Source organism: Acanthisitta chloris, unplaced genomic scaffold, assembly GCF_000695815.1.
Source record: "Acanthisitta chloris isolate BGI_N310 unplaced genomic scaffold, ASM69581v1 scaffold36579, whole genome shotgun sequence".
Taxonomy (NCBI): Eukaryota; Metazoa; Chordata; class Aves; order Passeriformes; family Acanthisittidae; genus Acanthisitta; species Acanthisitta chloris.
Window position 1 is genome coordinate 19,673 of NW_008693790.1, and position 18,997 is coordinate 38,669.

At 38.0% G+C, this 18,997-nt stretch overlaps 1 protein-coding gene across 1 annotated transcript in view; it reads right to left on the minus strand.

The window, feature by feature from the left end:
- Positions 1 to 18,997, minus strand: part of PARG (poly (ADP-ribose) glycohydrolase) — a 49,808-nt gene that overhangs the window by 18,217 nt on the left and 12,594 nt on the right. Inside the window, exons 7-8 of the mRNA XM_009083183.1 lie at positions 6,184 to 6,276; positions 3,914 to 4,071 (exon numbers count right to left, since the gene is read on the minus strand). Coding sequence (XP_009081431.1) covers positions 3,914 to 4,071; positions 6,184 to 6,276 — 251 coding nt within the window. The remainder of the gene's footprint in view (positions 1 to 3,913; positions 4,072 to 6,183; positions 6,277 to 18,997) is intronic.

Genomic DNA, 18,997 nt, shown 5'->3' on the forward strand with positions numbered 1-18,997 from the left:
CAAAGTCACTAGGTAATTTATTCCCCAGAGAATATTCATTAGCATTGTGAAATTGATGTTGTTTATGGAGAGACAATTGCATTACTGGTAAATCAGATTTCAATTTTCCTGCATAAATGTACCATACACTTTCCCATTTCCTTTCATATATTATATATTCCATAAAAGACATATATCTTAACTAGTGTTTTTCCCCTCATTTCCAATCACTTGAAATTACTTTTAAGGTTTGTTTGATAAAGATGAAGAAATTCAGTCCTAGTGGAATACTGGTGGTTTCAAATCAGAGCAACCACTAATATATGTGCCAAAAGATCCACCTGGCTTCTGTCATTAGACATCCTAGCTTCAGTCATGAATTCAGCCCCAACAGCTTTGATGCAAGCCATACATAACATCTCGTTTAACTAGGGGAGGTTTTTGAACAAGGAAAATAGAGGAGTAGTTCAGCTTGACACAACAGCTAAGAACAGAACTACAGCAGGTCAAAGACACATCAGAAGCCAAGCAGGTCCTTGACAAAACTGTATCCTTTCCAGCCATCCAGAACACTGACTCAAGACTGCAGACATTTTTCCTTATCCTTTGATTTCACATATAACCAAACTAGGTGGTTTGCCAAATCACCAGATTCTATAGTGCCTTTAGACAGGTCTGGTAACTTTGCCAACAGCAGGGAAGAAAAACCTCCACAGAGCAGTCTTGTCTGAGTGTGGATGACAAGAGTTTCAGCATCTTGTAAAAATAAATGCAAACATCGTTCAACCTGAGTATATTTCAAGAGGAATGTATTTTTTATTGAAGTGCTACATTAAACCACAAACTATTCACCACAGAAGGTTAATTATGGTTATCACCACAAGAAACTACTCTAAACTCCTCAACCAACATTGTAATTGTAGAGATGATCTCCAAAGAGTCAATGCAATTCAGGCTCTACATTCAACCAGAATGCAACTTCCATGGAAAATTCATCAGAAAGAGAAATAAAATGGCAAGTTCAACTATTTCTTCTTTTGTGGAGGTTATTTTTGCAGAAAACTGCCCAATCTATTTCCATTTTATGTATTATAAAAGTGTTTTTGAAAAAGAAACATCAAGCCTTCTAAATTTGGCTTGATATTTTGAATAGAAGCAGTATTTTATGCTTCAGAGTATGATATAATGTTTGGCTACAGAATGGATGCTCTGAGTACGATATAATGTTTGGCTACAGAATGGATGTCATTCTATCTACTAGAATCCATAAATATTAAAACTCAAATTACCAATTCCATTTTATCAACCATATTTGAAATGAATTATATTATTAATGACTTAAGAATCATAATAGGCCCATCCTTGCCAATTCAATTACTGAGCATTTCATTATACACAGGTGACTCCCAGTCTGTAGCAAGATGAACAATCAAAATAGACAGTTAGTGTCACAACATACTATTAAACCAAGTGCTTCAGTGTCAAAAGAGGAATGGTCCCTTTTCTCTCCTCTCATTTGGCACGACTACCAGGCACGAGAGGACATGTTAATACTAACACATACAACAGCCTTCCTTCCACTCAGCTCCAGTTATGCCTCTGTGAGTAAATTCTCAGTATGCTGCACTGTCTGTCTGCTGCTTTGTCAAACAGATTTGTACCCTGGGGGGACTAGGAGTGGAACTTCCAATATGGCAGTTAATACCACATAAAAACCTAAAGCAGGGAGCAGGCTGGAGGAAAAAGGGACCATAACAGCATTTAAATGTTTAAGACTGCATAAAGATAAAAGACTGCTGTGCAACACCAAAAACATAAGAAAACTTACACAGTTGTGTTTCTGACTTAACAGGCATAAATTTTAGCTTTTCAGTCTCAAACAGCTGAGGGGAGGGGTAGAAGCCTTTTGTATGAGTGTAGTAAGGACATGCAAAGTGCCATCAAGGAGCCACCTTTGCTAAAGCAAAAACCCCTAAAATGCAGCACCCACTCACTAATTTGGCTGTTAGGGAACCACAGCAGATTATTTTTTGGTACCCAAGGAACAAAGACATTTATTCACAGTCATGCAGCAGATGAATTATGCTGAGGAAAAAACTCAGTCTGAAAAAAGCTGCAGACCATAATACTGTGAGGACAAAAGGCTGCTGTGTGGAACAATCTGTTATGCCCATCCCTAAGCAGACAGAATAGAGCAGCAGCCTCCAAAGCATTTACATCAAAACATCGTTATAAACAGGAAAAAAAGTCGCAAACATATTAACTTCAGACACTCTCTACTGCCTTTTGAGTATATCCAGCTGCACAAAAAGTGGGGTTTTTTTTAAGCTCAAAATACTGACTGCAGTGAATCAAACCTTGTCACCTTTACAGGTCTGAAACAACAGCTGAAAACATGACATTTTACTCTGTCCTTGCTACTAAAGGGTGAGAAAATACAGGGTTGGCAGGAAGAAAAAATAAATAGAATACTGTTCATCCTCTTCCCCTCTCATTTTAGATTTTAACTAAGTCAGGTTACATGCAGTCACAGAAAACTATACAGTCTCTTCAATTTCCTTTAGCTTTTATCCTGCCAGTTCCCCTCTCACTGCACATTCCCTCTCATTTTATCCACTGCTTGTCACACCTTGTATTCTACTCCACTGACCTGCCCATTATCAAATGCAAAATACAGAGTCTGTAGGGGTGTGGATTTGTGTAACAAATGTTAAGTAAACAAAAAAAGACTGGAAAAGGACACTGTACAATAAATGCATAAATTGCCAAACATTGAGAAAGAGCCACTTTTAATCCCTGAGAACCAGAGGACATCAGCTTCCCTTTTTTCTCAATTTTGGCAACAATATTCTTGCTCTTACACAAATAAAAATGGCTTTCTACCCTATGGGACTAGAAGTTGAGCATGACTTCACCCACAATGCAAGAGGAAGGCCTGACTGTTGTCTGCTGTATTCCTCTTCTAAATAACATTATTGGAACATACTCTGAGTGGTAGCGCCAGGAAGCTAAGTCAGAAAACAATGGAGGACTGACTGGAACAGGGCAGAAAATTCTGAATGAAAATTCTTTATACTGGTCTATGGCAGGAAACCTTTTTATGTAATAACCTGCCAAGGCTTTTTGATTTAAAAGTAGTTTGAAATACTATGGTGTGAGTCAACCTCAAGTATTACACTGTACTACTGTGACTTCACATTGCTGAGCAATGTTCATAGAGAAGAATATGAACTTACTCCACTTGCTTAACAGCATTTTATTCTGAAGTTGGTAAGAAATTACTCAGCTTAAAAAAAAATATATAATTAACTGCTTGCTTTATAAAACACTTAAGTTACAACAAAACCTGGTAGCTAAAAGTCCTTTAAAAAAACCAACATAAAATACAGCTAGAAATGTGCAGTTGTGCTAGTTTGGGCTGAAGTAGTTGCCTTTCTTCACAGTGGCTAGTCTGGGGCTATGTTTAGGATTTGCACAGAACATAAGGCTGATAATACAGAGATGTTTTTGTTATTGCTGAGCAGAGCTCACACAGAGCCAAGGCCTTTGCTGTTTTCCATACTGCCACACTGGCAAGGAGTTTGGGGGTGCATGGGAGGAGGTTGGGGGGAGACACAGGTGAACAGGTAGGGAATTGTGTCAGTCTAATTATGCCAGAGCAAGAGTGTGTCTGTGCATGTTTACACACACAAAAAAAATAACGGAATGTTAATCATATCTTCTGTGCACAGGATCTTTTCTTACACCTTCTTGTATACTTTCCTTATACCTTCTTGTCCTTTAGAGGTAATCAAAAAAAAAAAAAAAAAAAGACAAAAAGTAAACTACTGAAATTAGTGACAGAAACATGAAACAAACAAGCTTCTCCCCTAAATGACAACAATAATATTTTCATTGAAGGGTGATCAGCTTCATTTACTCTGGAGTGTCATACCTGTTGAAGTTAATGTCTGGATAACTAGAATACTCAGACTTCATCTTTGCATTGCGACGTGGAAAAGTACAGAAGAAAGCATTGGCCAGGAAACTAGCAATCTGCTCTTGTGACATTGTGATGGAGTGATTCATCTTCTGTTTCAGTAGAGGTATCGGCTACCAAGAGAAGAAGTGAGGGGGAGGAAGGGGCAGGGGAGAAGGGAGGGAAGGAGAGAGAAAAATAATTAGCTTAGCCTTTCTGAAAGAAAAAACAGGAGCACAAAATTACATTCGTTATATTAGAGCAAGAGTAATTTAGGCCATTGGTAAGGCCTCTAATCAGCAGCACCATTAAAGTCAAGAACAGTGTATGCAAGACAATTCAGGAAAGGCTTGCACGACAAACTGTGGACTTATAATAAATAATAAAAAGAAAGACCAGGAAAACACAAGTTACCAAACAAAATCATGGGGAATGGAGAGGGGAAAAATACGTGTGATGTTGCAAATCCTGGGCAATGTTAAAAACTGATGTAAAAAGCCACTTTCAATAGCTGTATTGTTAAGAAACCTGAAGGAATGCTTTCAGCTGCAATAACCATGCTTTAAACTTTACAAAGAAACAAGGAAGCCATGCCACAGATTGTAACTCTATGACTTGCTTGGAGGTTTTTCCCATCCTACTTGAAGAAATAACACAGATACTCTTTGCAGGAAGTGCATAATTATCCATTCCTTTAGAATCAGAATGAACAGAAAGCTCAGTTTCACTCTGGTTTGGAGTTTTATTTAACTCTAATCAGGGTTTCCTTAATATAAAAAGGAATAAAGGGGCAAGGGGAACAAAAGAAATCCCTCTCTGGAGCATTATACATGTCCCATTTTATCAGGCATTAGCCTTGATTTGGAATTTTGGCTCACAACTTTCATGGCATGTTATTTATTCTTTTAAAATCTGTGATACTATGGAGTGTGGGGGAGTATATCATTCTGTCTGCTAAGGAGTCCAGTAACAACTACAATAAACCTATTCAATGGGAGAAAGAACAGTTTTCACCTCTTCCAAATTTCTTGGCCATCATTAGCCTAGCTCCAGTAGAGCTGAGCAGCTACATTTTAATCCTTTTAGCTATGAATACAGAAATTGCTGCTAATTTACACTGTTGAATACACAGCCCTGTCTACTCCAGAGAACAGTTTTCCTTCATTCTTGTAACCACTATATTCATGCTTACAGAATCTCATTCTTGTCTTCTGGCTATTTAATTAACAAGCTATTTATGATGTCTGTAGTCACACAGCTAGAGGTGGGGAAAAAGTTCTACAAACTTGTAAAAATAGAGTATTTTGGGCAGTGTTCTATTGGAACAAATTTAGCTTTATGTCTAACCAAAAAAATAAGCCTGACAAAGGTCTCTTCAATTTCCACTACCTAGCAGTACATGATCTTTACAAAAGGCATTACTACATGGACTTTAAAGTCTTGTACTTGACTTTGTGCTCAGAAACTTCATAGCATTCTCAAACAACTTTCCTCATCAAATTACTAGTAAAAGAAATTTAAGAAACATTCACAATTTGAAACGATGTATCTACTTTAGGCCCACTGCAGCATAACAAAGTAGAGAGAAATATTCCCTGCTCCTGTCCAACAGAATCAAACTAGAAAATGGTAGCAAAGGAGGTGACAAATTAGAGTTTCTACCCTACTAATGTGTTACCCATCATACATCCTCACTTAACCACTCCTATTCAGTTTTATCAGCTTTATTACTTACAGAACAATTTCCATAGCACTAATAAAGAATTAGTTACAGTTTGTATGTGCAGAAGTATTATATGCTGCAGGCAGAAGAAAATATGCTCCCAAGTAAATAAAGGCTTTATGAAAATACCACCACTAGGATTAAAAAAAATTAATAAAAAATTAGGCATTTTAAGATTATTCAACTGTTTTACTTTATAAGTGTGACTTTAGAACCTGAAAGGTTCATTTAAGAAATTTAAGAAACTTAAGAAATCTTAAACTTTCATCTTAAATTCAACCTCAATTAAGAAATGCAAGAAGCAAAAAATACGACAGTGCAATTTATTTTGCTTTTACATTCTGTTACACAATTACAGATGTGTACTGTTTGTTCTGCTCCCTAGGCCTAAGCTACATTCAACACAAAAACTACAGCTTTTATTAAGAACATAATACAATCCTGATGTTTGGACCTTAGCCATCAGTTGCAGTTTGCAGAGAAGTGCTCTGACACAGAGCACTGGCTGGCTGTGTTTGCTTACCTGAGTGCAGATACTAGGGAGACAGAGTGCCAGCTTGACCATATCAGGAAGAATGGACTGGAACAGATGTTGAGCCTCTGCATCTTCCAGAACCTGTCAAAAAGAAATTTAAAAAAAGCAAGCTTTTTACCTCAGAAATAATGATTGAGTGAAAAGTTTGTGAAAACAGGACTCTTCCAAAAGACACAAGACAAAAAATAGGTCCTCTGAGCGTCATGCAAACCTGTAACATTTTCATGGTAGTATCTCACTGAACTGACCTTGCAATAATCCACTGACTGGAACACAGAAACAACTCGAAAGTTGAGTTGAGAAAATATGTCATCAAATGCCCTACAAAGGAACCTTGAATAAGCTATCATTTGAGTCTCTCCAAAGCAATGAACCAAATTCTCAACTGATAAAAATCACTACCTAAACACAGTAATACTGAAACTGAAAATTTCATACTCAGGTCATAGTCCAAGACAAGTACCTGGGCATTTTTAGCTGCGCATCCCCACTGTGTTCCCTCAAGAACTATAGCCACTGGATTACAGAACAGGTGCAGCCTGCCTGGTCTCACATGCTGAAGTTGCAGTCTTTTCAGTCTCTTCCTGTAAGACAGCTGAGCCTACAACTATTTTACCTGCCTGTCTCTACCTGTTCTAACATTCCTCCTGAGAAGGGGAGACCAGAATTGACAACACTGACAACAAATGGGCATACCAACATTCTACAAGGCTTCTCAAAGCTTTTATACTCGAGACCAAGTCACATCCAACTCTTCTTGCCCTATTCTCAATTCCCTCCCTGACACTGTCTGGCCCACTGTTGACATGTTAGGCTGCCAAAACATATGAAGCCAATGTATTCAGATCAAGTCCAGGGTGTCTTCTAAATTGCAACTGCCAGTTCTGAGCTCAGCATCACACCCACAGGGTTTAGAGGAACCCACCCACACTTTTACTCAAGTATCATACACGTATTTTTAAAAGGTGCAAAAGGTTCTTTACGGTGGATAATCCTCTTCTAAGAAAAGCAAGGATAGGCACACGAATGGGAGGCTGTAAAAAGTAAAGCAACATAAAGCAGTGTGGTTGCAATAAGTGAAGCAGTGCAAAAGCACACAATAGCCTCAAACCTCTCACACTGCTGGATGAATGGGCTGAAGGAAGTTCAAGAAGAGAAAAGCACATTCTTCAGTTTTTCCCCTGATCTAGGGATGCAGGCACCAGATGTGACTGGCTGTTAGGGCTGCATGCTGCATTTAAGGCAAAAAGCAGAGAGAAGAGAATGCACAGCTACAGCTGGGGACAGAAGACAAAGGTCACAGGTCAGCCATCCGCCTCCCTCCTTCCCCTATATCCAGGGAATCTGTATTTGAGACCAATACTTTCTACTAGTTTCTTGATTAAAATCATCAAAATTCTGAAACAATGGCTTTAAAACTACAGAATATTATTTTTCAAGTAACACCTAAAAATAATTGGATTTACTACAAATTTCACACAAAATCACCAGCAGACAGAATGGATGACACAGCATGAAGGTATTATCAACTGTAATCTCTACAACACTTAAGACTAATCGTGAAATCACAGAAAGTAATCAGAGCTTTGTCATTCACATTTCAATGGAAAGTTTCACACAGACTTCAAAATGTAAAAGAGATACTGGCAATTCTCTTGAGAAGAGGAAAATACAGTGCCTCTGATTCAAAGCGCACTGTTCCTCATAAACACTGAAAATATTGTTTGAAGGCTAACAGCTTCTGTTCTTCTGAGATCATTAAAATAACTATGGAAGTTTCTTTGCTCTACTCTCTCCTGCTCCAAGCAATATAAAGGGATAAGAGTACTCAGGCAGTTAAAAACCAAAGCACAAATAAATACTCAAAGGAAAAACAACTTCTGGTAGGGAACGCACTGTTCCTCATAAACACTGAAAATATTGTTTGAAGGCTAACAGCTTCTGTTCTTCTGAGATCATTAAAATAACTATGGAAGTTTCTTTGCTCTACTCTCTCCTGCTCCAAGCAATATAAAGGGATAAGAGTACTCAGGCAGTTAAAAACCAAAGCACAAATAAATACTCAAAGGAAAAACAACTTCTGGTAGGGAAGGGAAAACCAACACAGTTACTTTCTATGTGCAATATATGCAGGACAGACATAAACAAGGTTTTAATTTAAAAGTTTTAAAATGAAACAAGAACTTACAAAGAACATCAAGTCCAGGAAACATGAAAATCATTTGATATAACAAGGGATGAATCCAAACAATATACAAATTACTACTGGAAGTAAATTTATTTTTAAGATTAGGACATGAATAGATGCATCTTTCTCTCTCCTGTTGCTGGCTACAGATGCACCTACATATTCACACAGTGTAAGTCAGATATTGAAAACTATGGCCTAACCTTTAACATCATCTGCTCTAGCAGGAAACTTTGCTCTCTTCTTAGGCACAATGGTTTTAAGTCCCATAAAGTAATAAAATGAGCATCTGAAGTCTGGAATTTCAGATCTCAATATATAAAATGAATACATAAGTTATATCTATTCAAAAGATGACATTTAACCTCAGATGTCTACCAGGCTGTCAAATTCTGATATTCTCTCCCCTTTGGGTAACACTTCCTCTCTTTTAAAGTTGACATATAAATAGTGGCTGCTATGCTTTGCTGACTGCCACAGACTATACAGTATCACTTATCTGGTGACACATTATGGCACTGGACTTTGTCATAACTGTCAAGACTTCAACCTTTTCTTTATGCTTCTTTGAAAACAACATAATAGTAGAATGAGACAATTTCTTCCCAAAACAGAAGCAGGCCAGCAATTGCATAGTTCAGCTCTGATGCAGAATGCTTAACTACAAAGGTCACTTCTTCAACTCTGAAATTCTACTTTTCCCTCTTCTCCCCTTCCTAGTGATGTACCAGATTATGCTCTCCTTTCTGTTATTTCTATGCATGACTTTCACTAGACCTCCAGTAATGAAAAACCTCACAATTTAGAGCCCAGAAGTGTTCTCATTGACTTCTGACTATTCTTACATGTAAATGAAGTGCATTTTTTAAAAAGTGTTGGGTGCCACGAGGACCCCACTTCAAAAAGATGATCATAGTGAGTTCACAGACCTTGTCAAGAAACTCCTAACTCAGCACTGTTCTCTATGAAACCACCAAGCATCAATGGCCACATCCACATAATTATAGTTTATTCTTCCTGCCCATAGATTCTTCCTGTACAGGTCCCACTCCTATGAGGTTTGCCTGAAAGAGAGCTCCTGCAAATCCCTGGCTGCTTGGCCCTCTTCCTATGAGGTTTGCCTGAAAAAGAGCACCTGCAAATCCCTGGCTGCTTGGCCCTCAGCCTCTTTTGACCACTAACCTAGCACAGCATCACCAGTGCAGCTTTGGAGACCAATCGCTGTCACTGCATATTCTCTGCTGAGTGCAACATAGAGCCTGGTTTTACCTGTGACAGTCTTTTCAGACTTTGAAGCAGCAAGAAAAGAACATTAAGTCATGGAAGGTAAAAGAACATGGAGTGCTAACACCACAGCTACACCTGGCAGCCATCCCACAATGCAAATGCCAACCTGGGAGAACCCGGCATCAGCACAGAGAGCACCTGGTCACAGAACTGAAGCAAGATTTAGCTAGAAGGAAAGTCTTCAGGAAGCAGTGACTTGTACTGATGTAAAATCCAGCATATTTAGAGCTATATTACGTATTTTCCTTATTTGATGCTGCTGAAAAAGGGATGTGTCATTCCATCCCTTCAAACACACACACACAACCATCACATTTCACCAGTTCCCATGTTCATCTGACAATTTCCTGAGATCCTTCAGCTTGCTAACACTACAGGAAAATAACTTGGGAGGTAGTCTTTCTCTGCATTGGTAAATTGAACCAGCCTACCAAAAAGCCATGTATTAGATGTTGTGCAGAGTGGGTGGTGAGTGGGACAGAACCAGTCACACCCCTTGTCAATGGGCTGCAAAGGCAGGTATCAGCTGCAAATCTTCTCACTGAAAAAAGCAGCAATATTCTAGTCCGTATGAAGCTGTTACAACGAGCACCTCCCTTGAAAGTAAATCTGCTACTATAGGAATGTCTGCATCAATTCAGTAATGTGCTTTTAACTGTGTACAATCTTATTCAAGGCCACAATTCTGCAAACATTAAGGGAAAGGAGTGGGTTTCCATCTTTAAAAGAAATAACATTGGGTTTATAACTTAAGGAATTCTAAAATATGTCTAAAATCATCAACAATTTTTGATAAAGGAAAATACATTAAATGCCACAGAACTTCTGTTTTTAAACAACTGATCAGTTTCTCTTTTCCTTATTATGCATATATATCCTCTGCAGCTTCCTTCAGGACTTGAAATAAAAACATAAACACACTGCTGACTTTATTCAGTCCTCCAATCATGCAAAATACGGAGGAATTAAATAAAAACAGAGGTTATACCCTGAGGAAAAGTATATGGAATCAGAGTTGCAAAGCATGACTTGCCTTTTGCCAAAGAAATCACTTGGCAATTCCATCAGTATTTGCACTGGAGTGACTGATTAAATGAACATGACTTAGGGCTCCAATTCATAAGATGCAAATGGTTCAGTGAGCTGTAGCAGAGGTATGAGCTCTTGGCCAAACCTGCACTGCAATTTAGTAAAATGAACATTTACACTGCAGAAAAAGGGACCTGACTAAATGCAGCCATAAGTAATGGCTTCTTGTCACTATAAACCAGTCCTCCAAAACGTAACGGACGAGTGCGCCTGACAGTCCTAATAAGAAGGATCTGAGGTAGCTTGGGGTGATAGTGATGGTAGAGAGTTTAAATCTAAATCTGACAGCTCATCAAAGCAAACAAACTGCACATAGAGAACACAAATTTGGACAGCTCCATCTATCACATGGGAAGGTAGAGCCATCAGGCCAACAGGCAACCAGCGTGCTAAGACAGCAATGGCTTAATGCTTTCAATTTGTTTGGTTTTATATCCCCATATTAACTTCTCTGGCAGGACAAGGACCAATTGAATCATGTTCTTTCTTAAGGATGAAGCCCCAGAGTGCTTCCTTCAGACTTTGTGTCTCTTATTTTCTAATTCTAATGGATTTTGACCTTCTGACTTTTTCCTTCCCAGCTGCCATAATGCCTCATGCTGAAGTGCTCTGTACCATCAGTTACTATACTGAACTGCCTTTCCAGTAACAAGTTTCCTAATTATTTTAATGTAAGATAATGGCCACCTAACTAATTAGACAAACCAAATAACTCTAGTGTACTCTATCCACAATAAATTAATTCTCCTGATTTTAGGAATATTTTTTTTCCTTCTTCCTTTACTACCTTCAATTTGTTTCAAATAAAACAGTATATCTGCATATTTTTACAGGGCATTACAAGCCACATCATAAATACTTCCAAGCTGAAAAACTTGGTTGCAAATAGATGTGTAGCTAATAAGGGCATAGAGGGTTATAAAGCACTGGCACAGACTGCCCAGGGAAACAATGCGACACCATCCTGGGAGGTGTTTAAAAGACCTGTGGATGTGGTGCTTAGGGATATGGTTTAGTGGAGGACTTGGCAGTGCTGGGTTAATGGCTGAATTCTATGAACTTAAAGGTCCTCTCCAAACTCAGTGATTCTGTGTTCTGAGACACTTAAACACTTGAGTATGCTCAAGCACTCACAACATGTGGCTTTATTATTATTTATTGCACTGAGCAATGCTGTCTTCATTTTCTCTTCCTTCCAGAGCAGCTTGCACTTATCTACTTGTACTCCTCTTTCATACAGAAGTCACATGCCTTTTGTATACTGTTTAACACTTACACATAGCAGAGTCTAAATCCATGACTAGAACATCCCAGTGCCAATAAAACAACCAAAGCACTGTCTATGACACTGAATTCTTTTACCTGAAAGAGAACCAACCTCAGACTGGCAACCTGTATTCCCTTTCTTCCCCTAATCCTTGTCTTAAGTGCTTTTACACATTATAGAATCCTAAAAGCAGCCTTTCTCAATCTATTATTTGGAACACCTGGGAAAAACAAACAAAAAAGCCTAAACAAATTCTTATTGGGTGACTTTAAAAACTCATATATTTACATTAATCCACCCCTCAAATGCCAATTCACTCAGTTGTACTGTCTACAAATCCTTTTCTTCTGAACAGAGAGGAGATGAAATCTATTTAAACACATTGTGTCACAACTATCAGTGTACCTCATCCCTAGACAGAGGCACTAGGCTGCAGCCCATTAACTCATATGCCTATGTAAACCTGACTCTTTGTCATAATGTCAGATATTATACATATAAGCACGACTGGAACCTCAAAGAAAAGCAGGCTGGGGTGTGTGTGGATTTTAGTTTCCATTTTATTAAGCTAATGAACTTCCAAAACTGCAGGAGAGAATACTCCCATCTGCCTCCTTTCGTTCCCTTACAAAACTAATTCAGTAGGAAACATACTTAGCTGTCAAATCCATCCCATTTCTTGAGCACTTCTCTGATTAGAAACCAAAGGAAGGACAAAGTAATCTTTGGAGGAAAAAAGGAAAAACCATAACACCGGATTATGCAGAGAAGAATTTTATTTGAGAAGAAGAATGCTTCTGACATTTATCAAACCCACAAACTGACACTTCAAAAGGGAAAAAGAAGACAGCTTACAAGGCAGAGGTTAATTCTTTTTTGTTTATTTTTTTTTCCTCCCCGAAGGCTCATTCACGTCTTCTGCCAATCCAACCCTGGAATGATCTCTCAGGTGTATCATCCCTAACAACTGCTGCTTTGTTTTCAGAGCTTTTCAACATTCTAAATAAAATTCAAAAGAAAATGTTTATTTCTTTTTCGATATCCTCTCAGTGGTTTTAGAAGCCCAGTTTATACTCCCAAGGTACTGGAAATCTAACCTTACTCATTTTCACTACCAGTGAGTGAAACCTCAGTCCTGATTCTCTACAGGCCACCAACAGATTCTACCTATATGCTCTTGCAGTGTGATTCTGCCATGGGTAGAAGCATCACAACTGTTTCCAAAGCAGTGGCAGAGTCCTGGGATGAAAAGTCAAATACTACTTTCCAAGTACTTCCAAGTTACTTTTGGGAAGCAGAGCAGTGGAGAGCACAATGATCTTGTTTCCACAGCAGGGCTGTAACAGGAGGGGGAAATAAAAGTACCTTTCACCTGGCTGACACAAATTAAGAGTGAAAAAATCTGTTTCCAGGTTCATTCCAAACCTTTACCTCTCTAATTACAGTACTTGGAGAACAAATAGTGCTTAATATTGCTATGATTTTAAAACCATCTGCTAAGAACCATAGTGTGGAAACATTTGAGAGCCATTAGATGTTAAATACAACTTTTTTCAACCACTTGAAACCAACAACCTTGGCACTAAAAGCTTCATGAGACAACATAGCTATTACCCTTATGAAAGCTGTATTTTCTTTAACATGACAAAATAAGTAAAGCACAGGCAAAAAGTGAAAAACAAGGACTGAGTAAAGATAGCACAATAGCACTGCAGATCTCAACAAATCTATAGACTGTCAGCATTACATAGACTCAAAATAACCAATAATTTGAGAAAAATATCCAGTAATTAATACTATAATGGCCAAGTAAGATCCTCAGATCTTCTTAGGCAGTGTTCAAAGCCAGGCTGGATAGAGCCTTGAGCAACCTGTTCTGGTGGTAGGTGTCCCTGCCCAGGACAGGGAGGGTTGGGACTACATGATCTCAGAGGTCCATTCCAACCCTTTAACATACTATGATCTTCAGGGTACACACTTCTGCCACCTTTGTAAACCTGCTTTCTAAAGAATGAATGGCAGCTAGCAACAAACTCCTCAAGGAAGCAATAGAAAGAAATTCAGTTTTTCTGATGAAAAGGCAGGAGAAAAAAAATGGGAATATAGTTACACTTCATTTATGCCTTCACAGTCATCCTAACAATGGCAATGCCTCTTTATCGCTTCCCTATTTCCACGTACACCTTTTCAGAGAGCATTTCTCCTGAAAGCTTTGACCATCACAGTTTCTTTGGGTTGGGGTTTTTTAATTCCAACTGCTCAATACATTAAAAATAAAATTTATTCAAAAATCTGAAAGCACAAAGCAGCTAAGGAAAGCCTGTACAACCAAAAGGAGCTTCTCTTAGTTGTTTGGGATAGATAGCTGAGCACAGATAAATGACAACTTACACATAATCCAATGGAAGTAAAGATATCTATTCACCAGCCTCTGATCTCAAAACAAAATGAAGCAAGTATCAGATGATAGCTTTTAAAACCATTTATATTCACGAGGGTTTTTTCTTTTCTTTTTTAAACAGGAATGTTCTCAATACAGTGAACAACTACGAAAGAGACCCTCAGGATGTGTCTTTACAAAGATCTTCATCAAATTATTAAGAATCCACAAACACTCAAGACACAATATAATCACAACTCTACACCTGGTATATGCAGACATCCCTTCCCAGGTAATTCCAGCTCAACAGTCACTGTGACAGTGCTTACAAAACACCACTTAAAAATACTCAACCGTTCTGCCAAGAAAGCACAGAAAACTAAGAATAAGCCTGTAAAATTCAATGCTCTTTCTCCTCTACAATGCTTAGCTTCTAATGTTTTGAATGTGTACAAGATGCATATTCCCCCACCCCAGAAAAGCACATATTTTGTTCAATATGGGAATATTTCTGCTGCTGTGAAAAGAAAAGACCTTTTCAGTTTAGATTTTGAATAGGTAATCTGATGTAATAAAAATTGCTTGAAAACATCTGGACTAAAATGAAATCCAGCAAGGAGCAATGGATAGGCTATTTTCAGCCTTGGGACATACTGTTTCTTGCTTAAAAGCCTCCATTTGTAGTGCTGACATCTCTATACAATGCTCACTCCTGTTACTACTGTCCAGACAATTATAAAAATGATTTATCAAAAACCCAGTCACCAGAACAGTTTGGTACTTCAAAATTCCTTCTATTCCAGTATCACTGATTACAGCAGTCATTTTTTTTCAAGCAGGTCATTCAAACAACAAAACATACAGGAAAGACTAGCATGGTTTATAAGACCTGTGAGGAGACAGGAGTGGAGTGAAGCCTTATTAGAACATCAACATTTCCCAACATATGCACATACTTAACAGTAGTGAGTGTTTTGTGTTTGGGTTTTTTCAAATGAATGAAAATCCAGAGCTCAGCCATAATCCAACTGGAGTATACAGCATTTGCATCTTCAGATGTTGCATTTATAGTTGTTTTTATAGATGAAAATTTGAAATAATGGTAAAAAAATGAAGCATAATTTCCAAAACTGTCCAGGTAATTTCCAGAATTTAAGTTTGAGGTTGTCCAGGTTAAGACCACACACACACACTTTAAGGCTGTGTGGTTCTGTGGCTGTTTGAAGTTTTGCAATTGAAGCAGAGTATTTCACTGACAAGAGTTCCTAACTTTATTCAGTGATCTCAAAATGCAGCCAGTTCTTCTGACAGAGGAAGCACAGTCACTGCCAATATTTGCACATCTGATTCTTCTGCTCAGTTCTCAAACCCTTAGTATGCTCTATTTTAACTCCTTGCACCAGACACATTTTCTGAAAGTAAGAAGTTCAGGCCACATGTGCCACTGTACTATGTAGCAACATACACTTAAATGAGAAACTCCAGTTGGCTAAAAGAATCCCACCAAGCACAGTCTGCAGCTGTTATCTCAGGTTTTACAATTCAATTCAAACCACATGTGTGCTAGGGTGTTCCAGTGAAAAATATTAGTTTTCTTCTATTCATTTCAATTGTTCCTAAGTGAAAAGCACTGACCAACAGAAACAAAACTCATTGTGACATGCTACAGCACTCCTCACTTCCAGAATATTCTCCTATATTCTGGAATCTGCATGGAACACCTGCAGTAGAAATGTGGCATCTTAGGAAGTGTGTGTGTGCACATATCCATATAAATCTTGCTAGGCCAAAATTTAAATTGGAAGGATTTATGCAAATGAAAAGTAATTTCTAGTAAAATAATTAACTTCAATCTTTCAAGAAAAGGAAACCAGACTTCTGGACGACCAGAACATATGCAATATAGATGTGTGGTATTTCTGGAAAAGGGAAAATTAATTTCTTTGCAAATTTACCTTGTGTACTATTTATGTATTTTTACATGACATTTATAGAAAATTTGAAAAAGTCATTGAGGTTCTAGAAACTCACAAGTAGACACTTGACTGTAAAAGCAGATGGTAACAAAGCCTCACATCCCAACTGTTCCAGACTTCTAAAAGGATCTAGCATCCAGAAGTAGCAGCATCATCATGCAAGTTTTAGTGTAAGAAAGTGATAAATAAAACTCCTTTTCCAATCCTGTTTCAAAACTAATTACAGCTGTAATTCTGAGACAAGTATTTTTCATAGTTAATATTCTATACCAGGAAAAAGCATAACTAAAGGGTGAAGAAAAATACAAATGCACTCCTTCAGCTTGACAAGTGACCTTGTTTTCTTGCTACTTGGCTTTTTATCAGACTTTAGGATAAGCTGAGATTTGTAACACTAAAAAAACCCAACAGCTAACAGTTTTGAGGCTAAAACCAGTGAACTCATCCTTGACTGCAAAAAGTGGTCTGGTACATTCTTCCTTCATGCTGAAGGTTCTTCTCTGCAATTAAGTATAGACAGGGAAGAGACTGGGTTTTTTTAAACAGCATTATCATGTTTCTTTCAATTTCATAGAAAAATCCAAATGTAAAAGTTATACAGCTTCTTTCATAATATAAAAGCATTTCCTGAATATGAGAATCAACAGCAAACATGCAATTCCTGGCCATTAAATTGATTGATTTTGATTCAAACAGCTTTCCCATGACAAAAAGACCACAAGGCATCCATACACAGGGACTGTAGACATACACATGCTTTTTCCTATACTAAAAGCCAAATCTAACAGTTGGCAACTGCATATTATACAGTGGAGAGGGTCTTTGTAAAGATATTGATAGCATATCCCCCCTAAGTATTCCTACTTGAGTCAAATAGGCACCAAGGGTTTAGAGTTCTACAGAGAGCCTGAAAAAACAAAGGTTAACAGACGTAAGTGCCTTCAAGTGATGTTCATTAAAAACACCCATTACCTTCATTATTTTTCCCTCCTAGAAGAGGATAGTGTATATATCCCATGCCTGTGTGTCAGCAACATCTCAGATGCCACAACAGGCCCTACATGACAAGGCCACTTCTGCCTCTCAACATCAATCCAGCAAAGTCTTAAGAATGTAAAAATGGACAAAAGCTCATGAAAACCCATCAACAAAAGATGCCTAGAAAAGTCTAACAGCAAGAAACCCAAGTAATCAGCAGCACTTCCTCGCAATGCTCTTCACTTGCAGTAACCAGTTTCAGAAATTTCCAGAGTCCATCACAGTACCTGTATGGGTGTCAACGGGATTTTTCTAACAGCAATTTTTCCAAATAGCTTCAAAACCTGACAGAAGACCATAGCAGTCTCTCCATCCCCTGATAAGCAGTTCCACAGCCTCCTCTTCAGTATCTTAGTAATTACTTTTATCTGGTGTTGAAACTCTCACCTGCTCACACAAATAACTCTCACACAAATAATCACCAAAGATTACGGTTTGTCTTTTAATGCCAAGCCTGAGTTCTGGATTTAATCCTTTTCAGCACTGAACAGCATACAGACATTATTTCACAAGTAACTTTTAAAAAGGATATTTGGGGAATCCTAAATGCTAAGAGTCCTGCATACACAACACGAGTCCCTTGGCTTTATATATACAAAAAAGCAGCAACAGTAGCTAAAAATCAGCGAGTAGACCCGATTCTCTCCTTTTACTGAAACATATCAGGAAAGTCCCACTTCATGAACCTGCAAATAAGGACTGAAATGCATATAAGCATTATTTCCTTGGTTTTGATACTAAAAGCATGCAAAATGCTATAGCTCTTCTCTAGGTTTCAAAAGAGTTCACAGACTGAAATTAAACCTCATGAGCAATAAAAGAGCCCATTTTTGTTTCACTGACTGCAGAGTTCCTTTTAGTAACTAACTGCCCACCTTACCTATTTTCTCAGTAGATGTTATTAATTATTACTGCTAAATCTCACAAGTTCTAGGTGGGAGCAAATAGAAGCTGTTTGATACAGATCCACTGTAAAAGACAAAAACATGTAGTGAGACTGGGTGACCCACTGCCTGGGTCACCTCAAAAAACTCAGCTTTTAAGGATGACAGAGCTTCTATATCATGAAGATTGCTGAAGCTTCACAAGATAAATCGTACTGAGTTCAGTTCTTGCATACTTTGCAACTAAAACTGAGTTTAAAGGAAGGATCACCTTTAAAAGAAAGTTACACTCTGCTTATACAGTGTCATGTCATTTTCAGATTTAAACACTCCTCTGTTCCTGAAAGGGCAAAACTGATGCAAGCAATAAGAGGAAGAGTTCATTAACAAGAATTATGCTTAAACCCTATTTAAAGCAATATAACAAAAACAAAGCATGTGTAGAACAAGCAGGTCCAATCCAAAGCAGCAGACCATGTGAGTGTCTCAAATGATAGAGCCCTACTGTGCCCTTTAGATAAAGCTGCTGTTGTTGCAGATTAGTCTAAGATACAAGCTTTGAATCACCTAACTAGACTTTTTATTTCATGCCCTTGGGAAAAAGCAAAATAATTTGGCCTTGCCTGGAAGTGGAATGGCAAATCTACACGAGAAAAAATTAAAGCTATTACAGTGCATAGCACTACTGAGCAA